The sequence below is a fragment of the Syngnathus acus genome, chromosome 14, assembly GCF_901709675.1.
Source record: "Syngnathus acus chromosome 14, fSynAcu1.2, whole genome shotgun sequence".
NCBI lineage: Eukaryota > Metazoa > Chordata > Actinopteri > Syngnathiformes > Syngnathidae > Syngnathus > Syngnathus acus.
Window position 1 is genome coordinate 6221410 of NC_051099.1, and position 17488 is coordinate 6238897.

The 17488-nt window shown below is 42.5% G+C and overlaps 2 protein-coding genes across 5 annotated transcripts in view; one reads left to right on the forward strand and one right to left on the reverse strand.

The window, feature by feature from the left end:
• Positions 1 to 17488, reverse strand: part of LOC119133286 (transcriptional regulator ATRX-like) — a 24673-nt gene continuing 7185 nt past the window's right edge. For all 4 annotated transcript variants that reach the window (XM_037268926.1, XM_037268925.1, XM_037268923.1 and 1 more), the window contains exons 11-35: positions 15305 to 15453; positions 15008 to 15178; positions 14828 to 14927; positions 5187 to 5286; positions 4927 to 5112; positions 4730 to 4862; positions 4279 to 4388; positions 4028 to 4171; positions 3775 to 3952; positions 3573 to 3710; positions 3266 to 3441; positions 3068 to 3185; positions 2863 to 2999; positions 2749 to 2792; positions 2607 to 2671; positions 2415 to 2541; positions 2241 to 2329; positions 2002 to 2107; positions 1742 to 1919; positions 1456 to 1647; positions 1240 to 1383; positions 1085 to 1156; positions 920 to 1015; positions 626 to 754; positions 1 to 558 (exon numbers count right to left, since the gene is read on the reverse strand). In XM_037268926.1, the coding sequence (XP_037124821.1) occupies positions 457 to 558; positions 626 to 754; positions 920 to 1015; positions 1085 to 1156; positions 1240 to 1383; positions 1456 to 1647; positions 1742 to 1919; positions 2002 to 2107; positions 2241 to 2329; positions 2415 to 2541; positions 2607 to 2671; positions 2749 to 2792; positions 2863 to 2999; positions 3068 to 3185; positions 3266 to 3441; positions 3573 to 3710; positions 3775 to 3952; positions 4028 to 4171; positions 4279 to 4388; positions 4730 to 4862; positions 4927 to 5112; positions 5187 to 5286; positions 14828 to 14927; positions 15008 to 15178; positions 15305 to 15453 (3184 nt within the window). In that variant the 3' untranslated portion in view covers positions 1 to 456. The remainder of the gene's footprint in view (positions 559 to 625; positions 755 to 919; positions 1016 to 1084; positions 1157 to 1239; positions 1384 to 1455; positions 1648 to 1741; positions 1920 to 2001; positions 2108 to 2240; positions 2330 to 2414; positions 2542 to 2606; positions 2672 to 2748; positions 2793 to 2862; positions 3000 to 3067; positions 3186 to 3265; positions 3442 to 3572; positions 3711 to 3774; positions 3953 to 4027; positions 4172 to 4278; positions 4389 to 4729; positions 4863 to 4926; positions 5113 to 5186; positions 5287 to 14827; positions 14928 to 15007; positions 15179 to 15304; positions 15454 to 17488) is intronic.
• gng8 (guanine nucleotide binding protein (G protein), gamma 8) overlaps positions 13770 to 17488 on the forward strand; it is a 757718-nt gene continuing 753999 nt past the window's right edge. The window contains exon 1 of the mRNA XM_037269082.1: positions 13770 to 13953. The gene's annotated coding sequence lies outside the window, so the exon portion shown is untranslated. The remainder of the gene's footprint in view (positions 13954 to 17488) is intronic.

The following is a 17488-nucleotide window of genomic DNA, read 5'->3' on the forward strand; positions in this document are numbered from 1 at the left end:
TATTTTCCTCTGTTTTTTTTTTTCTTTATCTTTATTGATCCTCCTTGAGGGAAGTACACTTCTTCAGTTACTCCATTGACAGTGCAAAAAAACAAAGCTAAAATGCACATCGCGCAAATATAGAAAACTTTTAAATAGCCATAGAAAATAAAGTATAGTCAGTGTTTATCCTCGTCCTGCTTATTGAAATGTTAATACTCGTCATAACACTGAGGGAAAGTTCTGACTTGCAATTTATTACACAATTAATTATTGTTGCTCTTACAAAAAAAACCCACTAGTTTCCCAAAACAGTTAAGGCATGTACTGGTGGAAATCCTCACTTGTAAGAACCTGATGCAAATGACCGAGTTGGTCATACTAAAGTGCTGATTGAAGAGAACTTCAACAACAAAATTTGACATTTTAACCACATAATGAAAACATGGCACATAAGCCAAGCTTTTACCACTTCCTTCAGTTACTTGTTGATGTTTGCTGATTTTCAGCAGATGGAGTCGCCCCCTGTAGCTCTTGATTGCGTCGCTCGCTCAAAATGGTCTGGATGTGCAATGTGAGCTGGAATAAAACCATGGTGGGCATTAATTGTTTCTATAGCAACACATCAAACCCCATTTTAACTTACTAATCGCTGCTCTTCAAGAACTTCTGTATAATGGGCCTTTCTCCGCTCCAGCTCCTTTGCGTCAGCTTGTTTCCACTGCCCGGCCTTCGTCTTGATCACCTCCAAGGGTATTTGTGGATTTTGGCGCCACTGGAATACAAGTAACAATAAGTACAGGAATTTGTAAGAAAAGTATTCTGAAGGATTTTTATTTTGCCCTAAAATCCAAACATTTGTTACGTGTAATATGGAGTCAGCCAGATCATTTTCACGTTCCTAATCGTTATTACTATTACAAAAATTGCAGTGCCTTACCACATGTACAATGTACTCCTCAAGGGGATGTGACATCATACCCTGCATGGCCTGGAAGGCGGCCGCTAAATTTTCTCTGCTTTTGTTCAGCAAGTGCTGCAAGCACAATATGTTGTATTCAGTCAAATGCAAAAGAGCACTGGCCGAAAGATTCCGCATATTTACCATCAGCTCTTCATTGGTCCTCATATTCAAGGTGTCCAAACTGATTTTCACTGGGGCGCTGGCTGTGTGGGACTGATATAAAAACACACTGGTATTAAGATGGGGATGTGCGTATGTGTGCGAAGCTGCTGCTGGCTCAGTGTACGGCTCATTACCTCAGCCTGATACTCAGCCCAGGCATCTTTACGTTCTGCTTCAGTGAGCTCCTCCTCTTGTTTATGGTCCAGCAGAGATGCATGCTCATGGTAGCTGACTATTTGGTCTTTGCACTTCTCCAGAAGCATCGCCAGAACCTGATCCTAACAACACATAAATGTATGACAATTATTCACGAGTCAACAAACCACATCTGAGTTCTAATGGTTCGTTACCTTTGGCAAGTCAGAGGTCTTCCGCTTAGTTTTCCTGGATTGAGGCTCGTCCAGTAAATCTGGCTCAAACGTGTAAAGTTCAGTGAGCTCGGAAAGGGTGAAGTGTCTCTCGATCTGTTGCTGATCCACCACTCGGTAGGACAAAGACTGCTTCGTCACTTGGCGATCATAAATCTTCTCCTCCATTGTGCCCTACACACCAACATAGACGAAGGTTTATCATTTATCTGCCACGTACTTTTCTGTCATTGTTGTTCTTGAAGTGGCATGTGACCAGTGAGCTCACCTGTGCCAAGAAGCGATACACAAACACTTGCTTGACCTGGCCGAAGCGGTACACTCTGTAGATGCTTTGAATATCGTGAGAAGGATTCCACGAGGCGTCAAAGATGATCACCCTGTTGGCAGCCACCAGGTTGATGCCCAGCGAGCCGGCCCTTGTTGAGATCAGAAACAAGCGGCCACTAAAGGGAGAAAGGATTGTGTCAAACTCATCTCATCATACAGTTTGTTCTAGTAAATGGAAAGAAAAGAGTCCAACTCTACCGTGTATTAGAAGACTGATTGAAACAATTTGACCATTTTGTACGTAATGCAGCGGAGGTAGAGCCATCGAGACGGTAGTAATCCATGTTTTTAGTCCAGCTTCTCTCTACGTAAAAAAACGGGGAAGATTTACTGGAAAGGTTTTTTTTGACTGGAGGACAACTTCCCAGTACCAATAAAGCTTTATAAAATAACAAACATCGACTGACTCGGGCAGATACTGCTGAAATCAACAATACCTTCAGGTGACTCCTTTCTTCTTCGGTGAGAAGCTGCCAGGAAACTCTCAATCAGGTCTAACGAGACCAGAGACTGACTGAACAGAAGCCTGAATGGAAAAAAAAAAGAAAAAAGAAATTGTCTGGCTTTGCATTTAGGAGCGGTGATGAGATCAATGGAGGGAAAAGACATACACTTTGTCGTTCAAGGCTTCAGCCATCTTCAGGATCTCAAATAAGAGCACTAATTTCCCAGAGTGCTCCAGGATTTCGGCATCGTTTTGAGACAACATATTTTTGAACCAGCACGGGTCTGCAAGGGTTACATGAGGACAGTGTTTGTGATTTGCCGTTGTAATGATTCTGACAATAAATTACCCTCAGTACCTTTTGATGCAACATTTGCTACAGTGGTTTGGGCTGGGTCAATGGTATTGCTGTTGCTTGGTCCGCCGCTATGGCAAAGAAAAGGACTTTAGTAGGTTTATTTATTTCAGCAGCATTTGAGGGTGGATTCACTCAGTATTACCTTTCCATGAGTGGAGCGTTGGTATTCTTCTTTGCCAACTCTCTCTATCATTAAAAAACAGTTATCTTCAACATTTCATCCAAAATGGTGATATCTTGAGATTGATTTTCTTACACTGTGCTTTTTTTCTTTGGTATTATAGCTGAGTTGAAGGCACCAAGGATGCGTCCAAACCCGACCGAGGACCTGAAAATCCTTAAACAGGTTTGCGCCGACCTTCATTTTTGCAGTGCCGATAACGTTGCCCAAGCCTGAGGAACCAATAATTGTGACTACACAATAGTATGGGGGGGGGATCATCTCCATCACAACTACTCACCACTGACATGCTGCAGGTAGTGGCTGTACAGCTTATACTGAAGTGGAGACACCCTGACTGCCACCACATACTCGTGTTTGGGAGGCAGAAACTCAGCCAGCTCGGAGTAATCCCTCCTCTACAGGAAAAGGAATACAAATGTAGTAATTGCTGAGGCAATGGGAAAAGATAGTAATAAAAAAAAAACCTGGTTCTTACTTGCACACATCTGGCCAGCATTGCATGGAGGACGTGCGCGCGCCTCTTCATGATTCGAACATCTTTGGGTGTGGAGTCGGCGCATTGGCCATTCTGGATGGGGTTGACGAAGCGGTTTCGGAATTCCCCCAGTGAGCCCAGAAGGTTCTTCTTGATGAAATTTACCATGCAGTGGTCTGTAGGGACGATGTGAAAGGGGTGTCAGTTTTCATTCTAGAAAGTAGGACTTGGTGTTGAGGCCTTAAAGTCTCAGAGAGATATGAGCAAGTACTGAATGTGTCGCATTAGCGTAGCGATGCCAACTTACACTCGACCAAGTTGTTCTGCAACGGCGTGCCAGTTAGCACCACTCTCCGCCGCGTCTTTACGGCACCCATGGCTTTAGAAATGTTGGAGCACTCGTTGCGCAGAATGTGCCCTTCATCACATATCACAAAGTCTGGTCCTGTTGACAAACCAGCCTCAGAGAAAGCATGTTGAAGGATCCTGAAAAGTGCAAAGTACTCTACCTGGATCCACCAGTAGGCTTTTAAGCTGCTGCTTTAACCTGCTGTCGCTCAGTTTGGTGGATAGCGACAGGTTTCGGAACATTTCGTAGCCCATAATCATCACACCTCCAGTCGTGTGCCAGCTCTGAATTGCTTGTAGTCGTGTGAGAATATTTTTTTTGGTGGCCAGTTCAGTAACCTGTAATTTGTATTTTTCAACATTAACCAAATGAGGATGCATGTTTTGTCACTGTACGTGTGTGTAATCCCATACCTTCACTATGTCTTTCCCTAACTCTTTTTGCCATTTGTTGAACTCGCAAACCCAGTTGAGCACAGTGTTGAGAGGACACACCACCAAGGCCGTTTTAAAATGTAAGACTTTCGACCGCAATACCGTGTGCAGGAAGGCAACAACCTAAAAATAGGTAAGTGGAGAAAAGAAGGAACAAACAGTCATAAACGAATTGTGAGAAAAATTAAAGGAGACATTTCTTTTAAACTTTACTATCAATGGATCAATACCTGCAGGGTCTTTCCCAGGCCCATACAATGAGCCAAGATGCAACCTGTTCCTGGACTGGAGTTGGCCTTCTTCACTGACTCACAGCAGTTGTCCCAAATGAATTGGAGTCCTGTTGATGAGGACAGAGAGAATGAAAAAGGTTGGGGGGAAAAATAAAATAAAACAAAATAACTGTATGAAACATGCATTCAAATTCCAACTGGTAAAGCACTTGTCAAATAAAAAAAAACGTTTTCTGTGTGAAAACTGTGCCACAAGAGGGCGTTAGTCGCCTCAAAGTGATACATTAACTCTATTAATTTTTATTTTTTTTTAATCCAGTAGAGTACATTTCTGAAGTCCCGCCCAGTTGTATATTTGCATTTGAAATTGAGGTAAACACACAGTAGAAAAGTGCAAGTGAAACAATAAAGAACGATTCAATGTGTGCACGTGTGAGTGTCCACTCACCGTCCACTTGGTGAGGCTTGAGATTAATTACTAGGTTCCTGTGCACCTGGACTAGCGGTGTCTTGGTCCCCTCATCCTGATCCAGAATTAACTTGGTGGTGACGGACTCCTGAGAATGATCTATGACAATTGCCTGAAGGCAACGCTGGACTGTCAGTCTTGAATGCTTGCCTTTATACTTGATGCGTGTGCACTACCTCTCGACGCTCCTCCATCAGCTGCTCCCTACTTGCTAGTCGTCTACATCTCTCTTCCTCCTCCCGTAGCGCTTCCTGGGTTTCAGACCGGAGATTGTCGTCTTGGATGATTCGGCGGATTTTTTTGCGTCCTTTGGGTGTGCCCTGACTGCTGTTAAAATCACCCTCAGTGTTATCTTGTTCATTCTGCGGCAATAGAAGTCAGCAACATCAGACTTCAAACTTCTTGCAAGTGATGGTGATTGGTCATTGCTAGTTACCTCATCGCTGCTAGTGTCAGACAACAAAATGCAGGTCACCGGGGTCTTGCTAACAAACGGAGACGGCCGAAGGGTCTCCTCCTTGACTTTAGGTGGTGAACTGGAAAAAGAAAATGAAACGGGTTACACACCTGCAGTACATCTATGAAGTGTCCATCCATCCATTTTCGATACTAAAATATTTGGTCGTTGATTGAGCTCTTCGGATGGGGAGGGCCGGCTGGCCCTACTCCTCCCGTGCTTTTAAAGGTTCTTTTCTAGGAAACTCTATTCCTTAAATAGACGTTTTTTTGGGTCACGCACGGAAGCACAAATATGGTTTTTATTTTTATTATATTTTTATTTGCTTGGCTAAAATATATTCTGTAACCGCTTAAAGCAATATTATCACACAATTAGAACAAGATGCCCACCAATATAAGAATAGGGGTGTGTTAAAAGTTGTTTGAAAGGTTGAAATAAATGTGTTTCTATTTTCTTTTATTTTATTTTATTTGCTTGGCTGAAATATATTCTGTAACAGCTTAAAGCAATATTATCACACAATTAGAAAAAGGGGCCCACCACGATGTGGTGTGTTAAAAAATGTTTAAAAGATTACCGTTTTTTTCCGTGTATAATGCGCAAAATTTAACTAATTTATTGTCCTAAAATCTGGGGTGCGCATTATACATGGGTACAATTTTTTTTTAATTTTTATTTTTTTAATTTTTATTTTTTTATTTTTTATTTTTTTAAGAAAATCATGGTACAACAAAACCAACAACAGGACTGACCGACAATAGTGTGTTTGTACTGTGCTCTGGTCATTTCGTCAAAGAAGGGATAATAGTCCTCTTCTCTTCTTGACTGACAATGAATGTGATAGTTTAATACAATCAGCAAATAACAAAATGCGTATTACAGGTAATATTTTATTTCACAACACTTTGCCTTGTTCCTTTCGTCTCTGCTGTTCACTTCAAACACGCTCCATACGAACGCAATGCTCTCGTATCAGACGCTTGCTCGATCACCTGCTCGTTTGCTGTCACAATGTACCCTACACAAATCCGAAACATTTGTTGCGGCTCCGAGTCACGACGAGGGGCAAGTTTTGGTTTCCAAGGGTGTTTTTATTCCTCTTCAACGTCTCTCCCATACAGAGCCGCCTTTTTCACATGTCCGCACGTCACTTTCCTCTCTTTTCATCTGATCGCGGTGGTGCCTTTACGGGCAGTCGGAGAAATCAACGGCAACAAAAAAAAATACATCCAGCCTAGTTAAGACCATACCAAAGACTATAAAAATGGGACCCATTGCCTCCCTGCGTGTGTGACGATCATTGGGACTTAAAAAAAAAAAAGAAAAAAAAAAAAAAATTGGGTGCGTATTATACATGGGTACAGGCTTTTTTCCAGCATCAACATGCCATTTTTAGGGTGCGTATTATACATGGGGGCGCATTATACACGGAAAACAACGGTAGTTAAATTTTGCGCATTATACATGGGAAAAAACGGTAATTTAACTCGGGTGGTTAGCGTACGGACGAGTCCCTTCACCCCCGGCTTATTGAACCCGTTAACGGGGAGCCGGTGCCACTTTAATAAAGTGCGCGTTTGACATTTTAAGATTTATTAATAGATGTTTGCTCGCAGCTCCAAAACGAACCTGTGTGGAGTTTTTTCAGTTTTTCTTTCTTCCCAGGAACTGTCATAATTCCGCTCCCTGATACAAACAAATGTCAGAACGGCCTTGAGTGACAAAAACAGTCTCTTTAAGGAATAGAGTTTCCTAGAAAAGAACCTTTAAAAGCACGGGAGGAGTAGGGCCAGCCGGCCCTCCCCGTCCGAAAAGCCCAGCATAAAGAGAAGTGTCGGTTCAGCGTTGGACAGAAGGTGTGGATCAAGTCGAGAGACCTGAACAGCAACACTGCAGTGAAGACCAAGTACGACTGTTCAGACATAGTCAGTGAGGTTTTGGATAAAAACACAGTACGACTAAAGAAGAAAGGAATCCAGGGGGTTGAACAGCTGAAGCCGTTACCGGTTGACCAAGCAAAGAAGTAACTCAGAAGATATATGGCAACCGACTACGGAGCCTTCCCGGCCTTCGTGCGCTTGGCCGCACACAAAGGTGCGGTCATCGTGAGACGGACGCCTAATGGGATTCAAACCGGAAGGGCCCTAGATCTAGTGAAATTGGCCAAGCGGGGTGGCACTCCCGTTGGACCGGAACATTTTCGCTGGACATGGGTCGACGAAGCATGTGTCATTTGTTTGACACCCAACCTGTTGCCTACTAGGTGGTCAGGAGTAGGTTTCACGATGCCACCAATTCTGACCACCGACGTAAGGGACTTGGAGTTTGCCCAGATGAACGAGGACAAGCTCCCGGTCAAAGTGCTGGATGCCATGGTGTGCCACCGTTGTCGAATCACCATTTTACCAAGAATGGTGGTCTTTTCACAGTGGGAAACCGGACCGACCACGGATGCACGGGCTCGACAAATTGCCACGTGTACATGCGTTTGGGACGGCGGTGTCCTGACATATTGTCCCATGTGTTTGAGTCGCATGGCAACAGAAAAATTATTGAAAGTAGGAGAAGCAGAAGGATGGCAGATCACCAAAGCCATGACCCCCCTGGCGACCCTCTATCCAGTTTTGGGGGGAGCAGCTTGGCCTGCATATGATCACAAACAGGACATGAAGAATTTTTATGCAGCCTTGGGCTATTGTTGGCCCTGGCCGCGGCCAGCTGGCCGGCCTGCCCTCGGCCGTTACACAGACAAGGCCGATCCAATGGCCTTGTTTGTTCGTGCATCGATTATTCCAGTGGGGGGGAGAGTAGGATTGGGAGACCTGCTTGACGGACCTTGGAAGCCAATGACATGGGCCCGGGCAATAGCCCAGATAGTGGCGTACAAGTACGCACCGTTGGTCGCAGTGGGGGCAGCCCCTACAGAGACCAACCCAGCTGTGAGCAATATGTATTGCTACCGAAGTGTTTTGGACACAAGTAACAAAGGATTTCAGTATGTGATAAAGAGGGGGATATTTTGTTTGGCACCTGGAAACAAAGTCGGATCAGGCCTTTTAGTAAATGAGGGTGAGGCAGCACTAGTAGGAATTACAGTAAAAATGGCAATTATTCCCTATGAAGGAATATATTCGCTAGGAGTCAAATTGGAAGCCACCAGGCTTAGCCATTTTTCCGCCAGGGTCCGGGCTATTCTCAGAGATCCAAGACAGGCACGAGAGGAACAAGTCCTGTTTCCTCTCAACAACGAAAGAGAGGAACGGGAGCAAGTCCTGATTCCACTCTGCGAAGCAAGAGGGGAACAGGAAGCCACAGCAGCGGCAGGGGGACCTCAGGAAACGGTTGAAGAAATAAATGACCTGGATCTGCCGGAGAGAAGTGAGCGGGAGAAAGGCCCGGAGCAGGAGTTGGGTTTGTAAATGGGACAAGACAAACCAAGCGCAGCATCAGTGCTTGTGATATTAAGTATTTTAGGGCGCCCGGAAATTTTGCTAATTGTGTGAAGGCGAATATGTTATTCTACACCATTTACTTTATTATTATTGTGTGAAGGCGAAGGCCACTTACCAAAAATTCCAAATTTGAAATTCAACCAAATTCTCCAAAATTTCGTTTTTCTACTCTAATTTCTACATTCTTCAACCGATTCAACCCATTCCAACTTTCAACTGTTCATCTTTTGCCTACCTATTCCACAACTTCCCACTTACCAAAAATTCCTAATTTGAAATTCAACCAACTTCTCCAAAATTTCGTTTTTCTACTCTAATTTCTACATTTTTCAACCGATTCAACCCATTCCAACTTTCAACTGTTCATCTTTTGCCTACCTATTCCACAACTTTCCACTTACCAAAAATTCCAAATTTGAAATTCAACCAAATTCTCCAAAATTTCGTTTTTCTACTCTAATTTCTACATTTTTCAACCGATTCAACCCATTCCAACTTTCAGCTGTTCATCTTTTGCCTACCTATTCCACAACTTCCCACTTACCAAAAATTCCAAATTTGAAATTCAACCAAATTCTCCAAAATTTCGTTTTTCTACTCTAATTTCTACATTTTTCAACCGATTCAACCCATTCCAACTTTCAACCTTTTGCCTACCTATTCCACAACTTCCCACTTACCAAAAATTCAAAATTTGAAATTCAACCAAATTCTCCAAAATTTCGTTTTTCTACTCTAATTTCTACATTTTTCAACCGATTCAACCCATTCCAACTTTCAACTGTTCATCTTTTGCTTACCTATTCCACAACTTCCCACTTACCAAAAATTCCAAATTTGAAATTCAACCAAATTCTCCAAAATTTCGTTTTTCTACTCTAATTTCTACATTTCTCAACCGATTCAACCCATTCCAACTTTCAACCTTTTGCCTACCTATTCCACAACTTCCCACTTACCAAAAATTCAAAATTTGAAATTCAACCAAATTCTCCAATATTTCGTTTTTCTACTCTAATTTCTACATTTTTCAACCGATTCAACCCATTCCAACTTTCAACTGTTCATCTTTTGCTTACCTATTCCACAACTTCCCACTTACCAAAAATTCCACATTTGAAATTCAACCAAATTCTCCAAAATTTCGTTTTTCTACTCTAATTTCTACATTTCTCAACCGATTCAACCCATTCCAACTTTCAACTGTTCATCTTTTGCCTACCTATTCCACAACTTCCCACTTACCAAAAATTCCAAATTTGAAATTCAACCAAATTCTCCAAAATGTCGTTTTTCTACTCTAATTTCTACATTTTTCAACCGATTCCACCCATTCCAACTTTCAACTGTTCATCTTTTGCCGACCTATTCCACAACTTCCCACTTACCAAATATTCCAAACTTTCAATTTTGAAATTCACCACAAATTCTCCAAATTTTCTACATTTCTCAAGTAATTCAACACGTTTCAACATCATTCGGCAGCATTCCCCGAAGAAGTTATTCATACATTTCGCCTTCACACGCAATTTCTCCAGAAATTGCAAATTCTAGTTTAACAATAGGTTTGATTTGCAAAATCAAACAAGAGGAAAAAACTGTTAAAAGAAATTGGATTTTCAAGGAGGGTGATGAGCACGCAGAATGGTACAGTAATGCTTCGTGTGTCCCATTGCCCGAATCTAAAGGTGGTTATTGGGAAAAGGGTAGTAGGAAGCCGGAGGAATTTTCATTCCCAGCTCCGATGAAAAACTTATCCCGGATGGGAACCGTGTTGGAGTTGTTTGGATTTGGTTTGTGAAACATCACAAAGTTATTCAAAAAGTAAGCGTCGCCTTAACCGGGTACGACGAGATTTGCCCGACAAAAAGAAGTCGGCATTTTGGGATTGCCAGAGGGTTTTTAGTAGGCTAGATTCGTGTTATTTTAACGTGGGACAATTTTGGATCTTTTTGTGGTCTATATGCACGGCCGAGTATATATCGACCCGAAAACGCCCAGAGGCAACGCTGAAATTGTACTACTTTTTTTATGGACTGCTTTAGAAGTGGTATCAATCTTTTTTTATTACCGTTTTTTTTCCATGTATAATGCGCCCCCATGTATAATACGCACCCTAAAAATGGCATGTCGATGCTGGAAAAAAGCCTGTACCCATGTATAATACGCACCCAAATTTTGATTTTTTTTTTTTTTTTTTTTTAAAGTCCCAATGATCGTCACACACGCGTCTGGGTGTGGTGAAATTTGTCCTCTGCATTTGACCCATCCCCGTGTGATTTTGATCCATCCTTTGGGGGAGAGGGGAGCAGTGAGCAGCAGCGGCGCCGCGCTCGGGAATCATTTGGTGATCTAACCCCCCAATTCCAACCCTTAATGCTGAGTGCCAAGCAGGGAGGCAATGGGTCCCATTTTTATAGTCTTTGGTATGACCCGGCCGGGTTACTTAAGTCCGTAAACATAAAATTATTTCAGAAAAAAGATCATCTTTGGGAACAACCGGATGTTATTCTGCCGGTCAGTATCACTGCGCATGCAGTAGCAAACTCGATAGCGAAGAAATATGTGAGACTCTCAATGGGATCACCAATATTTGAGTGATGTTCCAGTTATTTATCACAATTATTTATTATTATAATAATAATATATATAATAATTATTTATTTATTATTCACAATTGTCATGGTGATCTTTCTGGTGATTTCTTAACTAGGCTGGATGTATTTTTTTTGTTGGCGTTGATTTCTCCGACTGCCCAGAAAGGCACCACCGCGATCAGTTAGGTTAAAATGAAAAGAGAGGAAAGTGACGTTGTAAAGAACCATCCGTGACAAGATTTTCTTCAAAAATTGTTGTACCATGATTTTCTTCACAAAAAAAAAAAAAGAAAAAAATAATAATAATTAAAAGAAATTGTATTAGAAGCAGTGTTAGTAATAGGGATGGCCGTGCATGTAATAGGGACAGTATCACGACTTGACCGAAATGTTCGCTCCTCTGTCACGTGGAAGTGGCGCACAGCCAAACTCGTGCTCTGGTGCGTAATATGGGGGTTATTGTCGGTGTTAATTTGGATCCAAATAGTGGACCAGTTTGTGATGATAACATGGTTTTTCACATACTCAGTTTTTTTCCCTCTCCCGCCTCATAAGGCTAGAGTGGAGCGGCCGGGAAGCCCCCCTATTGTACGCCAAGGGGCGGGTAGAGGGTTTATGATTTGATATATATGATAAGATATGTTACATTTGTGCTTCCATGTGTTCCAGATTGTACACCGTGTTGCGGATGCACTAAAATGCATCCTATGCGGATTGACCCATATGAAATTGGCCTGGGTGGTCGGAAAAGCTTATGTGGGGAACTGTTGTTACCCGGCCTGCTTTAATGTAGCTTGGCTAGTCCCGGACAGTATCTATGTGAAGGAGGGGGAGCAGTACAGCTTGGACCATCTCGGATGGGAGGGATATGCGGATTTAATGTCCACCGCAATTCTGCTCGAAACATCTAGAGGACCCGTATCTGCATGTACGGTTCTCCTGGAGGAAGCTGGGGATGCTCACGGCACCATTTGGCCCCTAACCCACATGACGTGGCGTCAACAGAACGGCGCTCGATGTGTCACATCACATTCGCAGTGTGGCCGCTGCTTGACCGTAAGTCCGGCTCACCGGCTGCTGCCTGCTGACTTTTACACAAACCCACATACAGGGTACGGCTCGCTTCAAGGTGTGGAGCAGCCCAACGGAGCCCCGGTGGGGCTTGTCCGGCCTGCACGTCGGAACCGGTGTTTTGGACATTGGTCCCTAGATGGGACCTTTGTTGAGTGCAGAGTACCATGCAGAGACTGCTTGGGACGTCAAGCTCCTGGCGGCATCCGTCAGCGTGATAATTCTGGCTACGGCGACGACTCTCCCCCCAATTCACCTGCTGGCCCCCCACGGGGAGCAAGCCCTCTAGACGTGGATGCAGCTCCGTCTGAGCCTGAGGACGACGTCGAGGCTCGTGAAGGGCGCGGAGGAGAGGCTGACGATGAGAATGAGGAAACAGACGCCGACGGTGTTGCTGCAGGGAATTCAACACCTCCAGTGCTGAGATCCGCGTTGGAAGTTCATGCTGACGACGACGATGATTCCGACCGCTTGTCCCGCCTGATCAGCGCCCTTGCAGAGATCGCCAGACAAGGAGATGCGGCAGTGGCCTGCCCTACATCTACGACCGCTGAGATTGTGAATATCTCCGACGATGAAATGACTGATTAGCTCCCGATATGGGTTGAGGACAGGGACATTTATTACCTGCTTCTCAATCCAATGGGGCCGTGTCATGTAACATGAGTGTGGGGAGGAACAAATGGTGCAAAAAGTGAGTATGGATTGCTCCCAGGAATAAATTGGCGAAGCTGACATTCCAAATTTTAGCAGCAGATGGTGCAAAATTTAAGTTGAGAAGTATTGAATAAATTGGCAAAGCTGAAATTCCAAAATTTTCCAAGAGATGGTGCCAAACCGTTAGAGGGGACCAAAGATGGGCAAGACCAGCTGAACTAGCAAAAATAGAAGACACGGGGTCGGTTTTTTGGGTCACGCACGGAAGCACAAATATGGTTTTTATTTTTATTATCTTTTTATTTGCTTGGCTAAAATATATTCTGTAACCGCTTAAAGCAATATTATCACACAATTAGAACAAGATGCCCACCAATATAAGAATAGTGGTGTGTTAAAAGTTGTTTGAAAGGTTGAAATAAATGTGTTTTTATTTTATTTTATTTGCTTGGCTGAAATATATTCTGTAACAGCTTAAAGCAATATTATCACACAATTAGAAAAAGGGGCCCACCACGATGTGGTGTGTTAAAAAATGTTTAAAAGATTAATTCAAGGGTTTTGATTTTTGATTTTATGGTTGAGTAAAGTGTAACTTTGAAGTATTATTTTTAGAAAAGGAGAAGTGAAGAAAAGAGGAAGTAAGGTAGTTGCCAGGGTTTCGGCCGTATTTTGGTGGAAGATAGAGAGTGGGGCGGAAACAGCTGCCCAAAAACAGCAGGTACATGTGCGTGGGAAACTGGTCAGTGTAGAGGCCAGCGAAAGGAGGGGGGGGGGCAGAGAAGTCTATAAAAAGGTCGCCATAGACATCTACGGGGCTCTCTCCCGGACCGCGTTCATACGTGAAGAAGCCCGTATGAGTTTCAAGACTTTTTCTAAAGCCTTCGAGATCTTTGTGTGAGACGCAAGATTGCTGGCCTGGATTAACTTGGATTTACTCAAAAGAATTGGACTGGACAACTTTGCGTGAGGAGCTAGATGAGGGGACGACTCTTTCTGTATTTCCGCGAGGGGAGGGAGACAGTCATCGGGTAGTCGGTCCTCTCGAGGCCAAACTAGTTTCCAAATTGGATTTTTAGAAATAAGATCGAACTGATCACTCGACTTTATTTCCACCAAAAAATAACCCAATTGGTTGCTACCTTTTCCCTCTTTTCTGATTTATTTTTTTGCAATCAAAAAGTACTCCGGGATTGAATGATTTTATTCGCAAGTGTATCAGTGAGTGGGATTGTTCAGTTTCTGGAGGATTGAGATTTGTGATTTTATTTCATGCTTCTTCAATAAAAGTGTTTTATATACTCATTTAATTTGGTGTGCGCTAATTTGTATGATATACGTATGCAATCGATTGTTTGTGGTTGGTTTGATAATTCGATTTATTAACGGGAGATTATTATGGTGTGTAATCATACCATAATAAATAAAAAGAACGAAGGTGTTTAAATTAGATATATTTAATTTGAGAGTAGAATTAAAAGTAGTTTAAATGTCCGTCGGGCACGGGCCAGTTCCTATTTTGTCGGGCCGCGTCAAAGCTACGTTGGATGATTTTGAGGAATTAATTTGCCTTCAAAATTAATTGCAGGATAATTATAATTCGATTAAATCATTTTGATTCGTATTAAGTAAGATATTATTTTGTTGAAAACGATCGAGTTGGTGGAAGCACTCCCACGGTTAAGAGTTTATTTATGAATTAGTTATTAATTTATTAGTTTAAATTATTATTAATTTAACTCGGGTGGTTAGCGTACGGACGAGTCCCTTCACCCCCGGCTTATTGAACCCGTTAACGGGGAGCCGGTGCCCCTTTAATAAAGTGCGCGTTTGACAATACCTTTCCAGGTTCTCTTCATCCTCTGAATCACTCAGCTCCTCGCTCATTGCAGATACTTGCGTGTCCGATGAGTTATCAGTAACTTCGCTCTCATCATTAGCTGGACATAAAGTAGCGACACATTAAGAAAATTCCAAGATGAGCCACAAAGGAAGTGCTCCATGTATGAGGTGTCCTTACAGCTCAGCTCCTTGGGGACGACTCTCCTCTTCCTGTCTGCCTTCCGTGCTTTATTCCCTAACGGTGCCTTGTCACTTCCTGTGCCCTCATCCAAGGTGAGTTTGTGGCGCAGCAAGGGGTGCTGCCTCAAGTTGGAGCCATCAGTGCCAGCGTCAGATGACAACTTTTGCCCTGTAGCAGACATTTGAATGATGACGTAACCAACGGGAGGTTTGGACTTCCAAGCTTTCAACAAGCCTAAGGGGGTTGTGTTTATCTGGATGAAATGCACACGGCGATTTTACAGGGCACACTCACCATCTTCTCCACATTCTTCACTGACTTCTTTAAAATCCTTTTCAGCCTCAGAAGACGACTCATCGTCCTGTGTTTCCTCATCTGCTGATAACTCATCAAGCGATGACAAGTTGGCATTGATTTGGGCCAAAAGTATGTTCTTAGCGAGTCTTTTAAAAAGTAGAAAAGAAGGACAAGGTACCACAAATTCATTTCATGATAAGTGACATCAGCTTCAGCTGGAAAATTACATATTACATGGCTAGATAAATATTGCAAATCAGTCCAAGTCAGTATAACCGATGAGAAAGCCAAACAAGTATCAAAACAAGAATGCAAAGCTGGAAAGGTGATAGTTTGACAGGTAAAACAGCAGAAAAGACTGATCAGACATTTTAAAGAGGAAACATTTATTAGACCAAGCAAGTTGTACGCACAGATGCCACCAAAACACAAAGACACTCTTGGTGTATGCCCTTGTAGGGTCGAAATGTGTTTCTTTTTATTACATCATTATTCCCTTTCGTATTTTTTTTTCTTTAACCTCATATTACACTATTGACAAATATAAAGACACAAGGCAATTAATTACCCATTATTGGAAGAAAAAAGAAAATAGACTTGGTCTCGGGAAGACTTTTTACAAGAAGATAACGGGTATATGGTATTTTTATTATTCACCCAGACGGCATTTGGAGGATTAATCACTGATGACAGACCTCAAAAGACATGGTTTTGTGCACGTTCTGTAGACTAAAAATAGTCCAGGACATTTCAAGATGACAAATTAAGATTTGAGGAGAAAGAAAGGGTCCAGGCCCAACCCCTCATTAGTTAAAGACAGATTAGAAGGGTAAAATGACTGTTGATCCAAAACCTGTTCATTAATATCATTTACAACTACAACATATAAATACCGACTGTACATGTAAAGTCATGTAACAAAGTATCTCCCCTACACTATACAACACGGGAAGCAGAATTCTAGAGTCTCTAAATCATCCTGTTTATGACCCACATTGAAAATGATAACGACTATGATCTTGAAATAAGGTAAATCAACCCCGAATGAAACACAAAGTGTTGGGCTTCTTCCAGATTTGAGCTTAATTGTCCATCCCATGTCAAATCTCTCAAAAAATCCCAACCATGCTTACACAAGCCTCAAATCTAAAAGTAGGTCAGACACGAGTCACTACAGGGAAGGGAGCAGCCGTCTTCACTGCTACTAAATCCAACGTGTTAAAACCGGGATGTGTTAAGTGTAGCAGCAATTGAAATTGGGAGTGCTTAGTCAGCACTGCTGAAGTATTTGACATGTTTTGTCCAATGCGATCTCCACATTCTTGCTGACCATTTTACTAGCGAGTCAAAAAAAAAAAAAAAAAAGCCACAAACTAGAACTTAATGAGTCGAGGGCTACAAAATCCCACATTTAAGACATTCCTTCCTAACAGCACTGCAATCACTGCTGTGCTGTCAGAAAATCCGACCTGGAGAGAAAAACACGAGAAACAAACATGGGTGTCATTAAAAAAGCGACATAATCGGAATTTGGGTGCTTGTTGTTGTTTCACAGCCCACTCTCAATTCTCAGATGTACATCATTGTTCGTTGTACTTGGAAGTACATTTATTCGAAAGACAAATTAGAGAACCGCGACTGCCTTCTCTGCAGTGCGAATTGGAGGGGAGTCAAAGTCCTCCATTTAAAGAAGCTACGCAATTCAACTTTAGAAAATGGTCAGCAGTAATGTTTATCTGCGCATAGAAAGTGGGGTAAAACATACAAAACCGCTAATAAAGGTTGGGGGGGAGGAAAAAGCTACGGTAAATTGAAACATGACTGGTGGCTTATTCTGAGATCCGGATGCAGACGCTACCCACAGATTGCAATCATATTTGCCTCACTAGCACATCAACACACTCTTTCCAGCTACTTTGTTTTCTTTTTTTCCCTACAGGAGACCTACAGGGAAAAGCCCCTTTGAGTTAAATGTTGGCTTCAGTTTCAACAGTATGAGCTCACACCGCTCCTGAGGGCTTGGCCTTGAATGCAGTTATTCCAACTAGTATGGTGAGAGATCTCACAAAACCTCAGTAGAACAAGGACTGCTGCTTGATTGGTACTAGTGAAAAGAGAATTACTTAGCCTTAAACCAAATTTGTCAGCACTCAATAAGTCTCTTCATTTTTAAATTTGCTG